This window comes from Aspergillus sydowii (assembly GCF_001890705.1).
Source record: "Aspergillus sydowii CBS 593.65 unplaced genomic scaffold ASPSYscaffold_15, whole genome shotgun sequence".
NCBI lineage: Eukaryota > Fungi > Ascomycota > Eurotiomycetes > Eurotiales > Aspergillaceae > Aspergillus > Aspergillus sydowii.
The window spans coordinates 414546-421549 of record NW_024467873.1 but is presented as its reverse complement, the minus strand read 5'-3'; the positions used below and the strand labels follow the sequence as shown (position 1 = coordinate 421549).

General features: G+C 52.3%; 3 protein-coding genes across 3 annotated transcripts; all 3 read left to right on the top strand.

Annotated features, from left to right (window-relative positions):
* Positions 1-825: 825 nt before the first annotated feature.
* ASPSYDRAFT_61796 (uncharacterized protein) lies at positions 826-2244 on the top strand (the record flags this gene model as incomplete). The annotated part of the gene is made up of 2 exons (XM_040850034.1): positions 826-1793; positions 1848-2244. 2 exons carry the CDS (start codon positions 826-828, stop codon positions 2242-2244), a joined length of 1365 nt encoding a protein of 454 aa, XP_040697631.1.
* A 604-nt stretch (positions 2245-2848) lies between these two features.
* On the top strand, positions 2849-3497 carry ASPSYDRAFT_50576 (uncharacterized protein). Its single transcript, XM_040848112.1, has one exon. The coding sequence runs from the start codon at positions 2915-2917 to the stop codon at positions 3320-3322; it is 408 nt and encodes a 135-aa protein (XP_040697630.1). The 5' UTR covers positions 2849-2914; the 3' UTR covers positions 3323-3497.
* An 842-nt stretch (positions 3498-4339) lies between these two features.
* Positions 4340-6915, top strand: ASPSYDRAFT_82134 (uncharacterized protein). Its single transcript, XM_040851136.1, has 6 exons — positions 4340-4531; positions 4597-5181; positions 5247-5398; positions 5450-5629; positions 5686-6024; positions 6113-6915. The coding sequence occupies exons 1-6, from the start codon at positions 4394-4396 to the stop codon at positions 6534-6536; spliced, it is 1818 nt and encodes a 605-aa protein (XP_040697629.1). The 5' UTR covers positions 4340-4393; the 3' UTR covers positions 6537-6915.
* The last annotated feature ends 89 nt before the right edge of the window (positions 6916-7004 follow it).

Below are 7004 nucleotides of genomic sequence, written 5' to 3'. Positions count from 1 at the left end.
GCTCGATAAATACAGTATTTCTTAGGTCTTCTAGTTATCTATCTTATTGATTATCCATTGAAATTCGCCCCCTTGGCTTTCTGCCGTCGTACTGGACGTATACCTCTTTCAGCTTGGGCTCATCGTAGAAAAGTCCGGATTTTTCCTCGTAGCAATCTTCTTTGCGACCATAGTTCTCTTGAGGTATTCAACCTGAACCTGGAAGTGAGGTCCTATTCCACGAGGATGCGTTCGGCCTGCTCCAAATCTAGCCGGAGTAAACCACCATTGCGAGCACGACAGAAAGTTAGTACTTGTAGTGGACTATCTAACGAATGATGATTTACTTATACATGCCTTGATTAAACCCTATAACATGAATAGCTACTGAGTGTTGAGGAATAACTAGTATGTCGTGAGTCTGCCCTAATCCGATTCGACAGATACTCTACAGAAGAGTTCCAAAATGGCCGCTTAGAACGAGGAGTACGGCTACGGAAGATTCCAGCGAACCCGGTAGGAACGGAAGAAGCTATTTCCTTATAGGACAAAGCTTGGGCTACACTCGAGCAAGTCTTTGGCATTCGTCCGGCGGACTGCCTATCTCGGACATCGAGGACGTCCGGCAGGGAAGAGCATCCTTCTATTTACTCCCACCCAATCATACCACAAAAGTAGTCCAACAGCCCTGTCCACGCCGCGTCATCCAACTATTAGCAACGGCTAAGCCTCCAGCCCAGCGGCGCATGACATTTAATCCCAAGCATTTTGACCAAGTCTGCTACCCCAACATCCCCAACCCCCCCTCAACATATTCGCCTGCCGGAATAACAAGCTCTCAGCAACATGGAGCCCCTGAATATCCTCATTGTCGGCTGTGGCATTGCAGGCCCGACACTGGCATCCTTTCTGCTACTAGCGGACATCCCTGCCGCGCAGAAGCCACGCATCACCATCCTAGAGCGCGAATCTACAAGCCGGGCTCACCTGCGCGGCCAGAACATCGACATACGCGGGGCGGGAGTGACCATCATCCGCAAGCTCGGGCTCGAAGCGCAGATCAGGGCTTCGACGACGGGGGAAGAAGGTGTTCAGCTTGTCGATGAGCAGAATCGCGTGTGGTCGGAGAACCGCGTTGATAGGAGTGGAAAGAAGAGTCAAGTGCAGATGCCGACGAGTGATATTGAGATTCTTAGGGGGAGGCTGGCGGAGTTGTGTTGGAGGAATAGTCTGAGGGTTAGTGCTGATGCGGAGCGGGAGGGGGCTAGCGGTATTGAGTATGTATTTGGGGATTATCTGGATGGGATAGAGCAGGATGGTGATAAGGTGCGTGTGCGGTTTGCTAAGAGTGGAGAGACGAGGAGCTTTGATCTCCTGGTTGGAGCGGATGGGATGCAGAGCCGGACACGGAAGATGGTCTGGGGGGAGGAAGGGGAGAAGCAGCGAGTGAAACGCATCGGAATGTATGCTGGCTTTTTCAGCATCCCCCGCGAGGAGCAGGACGGTAAATGGCGACGGTGGTTTCATGCCCCCGGCCGGCGCGGTATCATGTTGCGGCCAGACAATTCAGGCGTGAGATCCACCATCTTCATGTATGTGGTAAATGAGAAGGACAGCAGGTTTGAGCAGGCCACGACTGGCGGCATCGCAGCTCAAAAGGAACTCCTGGAGGAGTACTTTAAAGACGCCGGGTGGGAATGCGACAGGATCATCTGGGAGATGAACGCAACAGACGACTTCTACTACGACGCCGTCTCGCAGGTGAAGATGGACAGCTGGACGAAGGGAAGGGTGGTGCTCCTGGGCGACGCTGGGTAGTCAATTCTTCCATATCCACCCTTCTGTCCACACGTTCTTACCACGAGCAGGTATTGTGCGTCTCCAATATCGGGCTTGGGCACGACTCTGGCGTTCAGCGCAGCCTACAAGCTGGCAGGCTACCTCCAGCCATATATCAAAGGCGAAAACCCGGACCCTTCAGCTGCGCTTGCACAGTACAACGAGCAGATGCGACCGATCATTGAGGATGCACAGCAGCTGGCACCTGGCGAGCCGTATATCATTAACCCAGAGACTGCCTGGGGTGTCTGGATCATGCGAGTCCTCGTCCGTTCATTATCATATACCAGAATCCTCTTCATTATTGTTAAATACCTTGGAAGGATTTTCCATCTGGGACCTCAAGCAGCGGACTATGTACCTGTTGAGGACTTTGGCTTTAAGGAGATGTCAGAATGGAGGGAGGATACTGATCACAGGAGTTGAGGTGTTATTTCCTGCTAAAGAGCCTTTCTATTATGGATGATATGTTTAAGACCCTTCAGCGACTCCTGTATTTTAACTATCAGGGAGCTAGATACTTACAGCTATGCTGAATAGGAAACATGGACGTATGTAGGAAGACTCACGGTACTAGGCATTAGTATAGATACGAATGATAATGCCCATGCAATCGGCGAAGAACCACCCCCAAGACCAGCTAATCAGGCGTTGATCAACAAGCTCGACCTCAAATCGCGGGCACCTACCGCAAATTGGCCAAGGGACGGCCTGCTGTAAAGGAAACTGACGCCGAAACCCTCGTATATTTGTGGGATGTTATGCCGAGTGTGAACTATATGAGCCCAAGAACCCTGCTCTCCCTGGCTGCCCTACCACAGGAGCCTCAATACGAGGTGGAGGTTGATCTGCAGTGGGATCTTCATGGCGCCGTCATGGCACCCAGCCATAAAGCTTGTGGTTCGTGGTGTCTGCTAGACGGCTCGTGTTGTGACAACACATCGGATGGCAGTGCAAGAGCTGAACGGAGGGAAGACGAAGAGGCTATATAAAGGGTGCTTCATTCATACCGACGGTGGTTCAACAACTTTCCTCAAAGGATCTCGTCTCGTCTCATTCTTCCAGTGTTCGGTGACAGACAAGTCAAGTCAACAAAATGCAGCTCAAATATCTCCTTCTTGCATTGACAACTCAAAGCGCCGTCACTGTTGCGCTGCAGACATACACCCTCGACGACGGCACCCCCCTTGACGGCACCGTCGACCCAGCAAAAGTCTTCGACACGCTCGACCCGAACATCAACGACGCCAACGACAAGCGCAGCATCAGCCCCAACCCCGGCGGCGCCAAAATGCTTATGCGGCGAGACTGCGACCCAAATTCAGACTACCCCTGGCTGTGCCAGTCCGGGGACCGCTGCTGTCGACGCAACGCTGCCTGCTGCGGGAACCGCAATTGCATCTACCCCGATTCCCAGAATTGCTGCTCGGATGGGCGCTACTGTAACAAGCCTGATCAGTGTGTCAAGCGTCCGGATGGGAGTATCGGGTGTCTGACTCCCTAGACTAACCTTGACCACATCATGTTATGATTGATGTGTGGAGTGGGATACTTCCGGGGCAAACTAGTAGATAGCATATCGACAAGCAATTGTTGTATACTCACTTGCTACTAGGATATACGAGGCTTATTCTTCGTCCGTGAATGTTACTCTTCCCTTATTGGCCTTACTGGTATAGGGATTCCCCTGCCCGATGTAGAACCAATTCATATCGCCCTATTATGTGTTAGATAAGTCTTCTTGTACCAAGTGCATATGGCGTTCAGGCTAGCGGGAAAGAGGGCTTCAAGCCTTCAGGCTGTTGTAGTTATTGGTTGTAAAAAATGGAATGTATGGTATGATCGGCAATCAAACTCGTCGTCTATACGCATCCACATATCTCACGAATTTATTTCTCCCAGCCGGAATTCGACAACGAGAGGTAGGAAACTCACGGCCAATTTTGCTAGTATTGATGGACTGTCGGAAAAGATCTCCCGACTGCAGATCGGTGGACTTCATTACCAATAAGGGCCTGAAGAACAAGATGAATGTGGATCCCCAATGGTCACTTGGTACTTGAACCCACAAATCAACATTCAAATACCATACAGTGATGCCAGTACCCGCGACGTTGATCAGGGAAGCGCTTGTTATCGTCGGATAACTCGGTGGACCTAGCAGTCCTTCGATTTAGTATGTTCAACTAAACCCACGCCAGGCTCGTAATACTGGCTGGGTAAAGATCCAGCCATGCGTTGATTCCAATACACAAGGCTGCTGATGTGCGGCGTCGCATTGCCAGCCTGCAAACCTGCCGCTCTCATGCGCCTTTCGCAGGGCAAAATCGGACTGCCAGCCCCACCAGATGCCCAGCGAAGAGAAGGCAACTGACAGCCCATCGTGATTGGCCCAGAATGTCGGAGGTCATTCCCGCCTCTTGGCCTGGCCAATCAGCGCCGCCGGAGAAGAAACCCGCCAACAAGCGACCAGCCATGCGCTGGAGCCACCATCAGCCCCTGCGATCATGCTTGAGATAAATACCACGCTGTCTCCCGTCTTCGCCACACTCATAAAGGCAGTCCTGTGCCGACCATGTCTTCTCAGAATTCCCTTAGACCTCTTGCTTCGGGACCCGGACCCCCAGGGGCCCCGCCGCCGACCAACACACAGGTCCGGAGAGTGAGCAAGACGTCGCTTGCTTGCACGGCCTGTAGAAGTCGAAGATCGAAGGTAATTCTGAACCCATTGGGTAACGGTTAAGAGAGTCATTGGCTGCCTGCTAAGCTAGATTACAGTGCACAGGCAGCCGACCTTGCACAAGCTGTGTCAGGGCCCAGACAGAATGTATTTTCGACGAAGAGGCAGACATGCGCCGGAAGGTCTCCATCAAGAGGAAGATCGAAGACCTGGAAGAAGTGAAGGACCTGTTTCTCGATCTGATCGACAGCCTCAAGCACAGTGACAATGACCACGCCGTGCAGTTGATGGATCTGATTCGTAGCGGGGCCTCCCTTGGCGAAGTCAAGGCTTTTCTCAATATACGGCTTGATCGAAAGGCGTTCCAGAGGTCGCCGGAGCTTATGGAGGCCCAAGAGCAAGTCGAGAGACATGACGATGCGCGAAGCGCTGGCCGCGCGAATATCATGCGTATACAACGACTCGTCGATACGCCTCCGTTCGATGTCCCAGCGAAGCCGTGGACTACGGTCACATCTGATGACCACTTTGTCTCTCATCTCCTCTCGCTATGGCTGACTTGGACTCACCCGTTCTTAAACTGTCTTGACCCGGAGCTTTTTATCCGGGATATGAAGGCCGGAAACCTGGATTGTGAATTCTGCTCTCCCTTCCTGGTTAATGCAATTCTCGCCGAGGCATGTGTGAGTATATCAAGCAGGCCGCTGGTTAATTGGTTTAAGACGTGCTGACATACAACCTGCTCAAGTACTATACCGATTACCCCGAAGCGTTTGCGAAGCCTGGTGATGTGAGCTCAAAGGGACAGCAATTCTATGAAGAAGCAAGGCGTCTCCTGGAAGAAGAGGCAGGACGCGTCTCCATTCCTACTCTTCAGGGAATGAGCTACTTGGTTAATTAGTATGACCGCGAGTTGCTGAGCACAAACCTGCCCGCTGATTCCGTCGGTAGTATGATACTCATGGGGAAAGACAGGATGGGATGGATGTACCTGGGGATGACCGACCGTGTTGTCTTGGAATACACGGGCTCGATTCTCACAGCGCGAGGAGGTCACGACAGCGAGAAAGAGAACCCCGAGCTACAGAGAGGTATAAACAACTGCCTCTGGGGTGTCTTCAACAGCACAACGTTTGAATCCCATCTGAAACACCGTATCAATTGCAGTGGCTGACCGTGGTGACCAGGATATCTCGGTTCGCAACATTCAAACACACAGACCTCGACCCACCTCGACGTGGTCAACTCGCAACTGACCATGACCCGAAGGATACCTGGGCGTGTTATCCGAGCAGTTTGGAACCAGCCCCTGCGCATACTTCATGTGTCTTCAATAGCTACTGCGAGTTGAGTAGGCTGCATTGCGAGATAATCCACGCGCTCTTCCATCCAACGCAACGACCATCCGAGGCCGAATTAGAGGACTCAGTGAGACGCTTTTACAAGAAAGTGCAGAAATGGCGACAAGATCTACCGTCCTGTATACAGACCGAAGACGCAGCTGGTCCGCACATTCTCTGTCTCCTGTACGTTCCACCAAAACCCTAACACCCTAACATCCTCTGGAAGTTTTGCGCTACTGCTAGAGTACTTACCTCCCTATACCTCTACCAGGAACTGCTACTCAACAACCAAAATCCAACTCCACAGCTTGCTGAAACCCCTCGAAGCCGGCGACGAACATCTCCCCTCCTCACCCTCATTTCCCGCCGAAACCGCAAAAGCCATCTGCCTCGCATCCGCGCGCGAGATCGCAACCAACATCGCCACCCACCGCCGAAAATGGGGCATCGACCGTTTTCCCTCCCCGTCAATCCAATGGGTATCCGCGGGTCTCTTCGCTCTTCTCGACGGGCTCGACGACCCCGCAAACCGCAGCGCCTTCATCGAGCTGTGCGTCGTCGCCCGCTCGTTCTCGCGCCGCTGGCCACTCGCCAAGGCCATTCTCCGCATGATCCAATTAACCGCGGAGCAGATGGGGGTGCTGCCGAGTGAGGTGGAGCCTCTGTTTTTGGATTTTGGACGGACTGGACAATGAAGGACCGCGAGACTCTGAGTAGCAGTTATCCTAACTTTGCTGCATATTATCAGCCCGGGGCGGCGCAGCCGGGATCCAGGGCTGATGAGGAGGATATGGATGCCTTTTTGAAGAAATGGGATAAGCTGCGGTTGGAGTGAGCCTTCTGTTATTCTCGACTTCGCGCACGGTGTTTCGGGGGGTAGACGGGGGGAAGCAGCAGATCGCTAGCTCTCCAGGCAGAACCATGGTTTAGACAAGATAGTCTTTCGGGCAATACTATTCGCTGCATATTTACTACTACGCCATTAGACATTGGGATGAGATGCATTGTATATAAATTACCCGCATGGTAAAAGCTGAATACAACAATCGAGGTGCTGATCGATGCCCCCGGCAGCATTTACTTGGTCCTACGTAGACATTCATACATGTTGGATTAGGGCTGGTTAAGGCCTTGGTCACCCTAGGTTTAGGTTTAGGTATAAA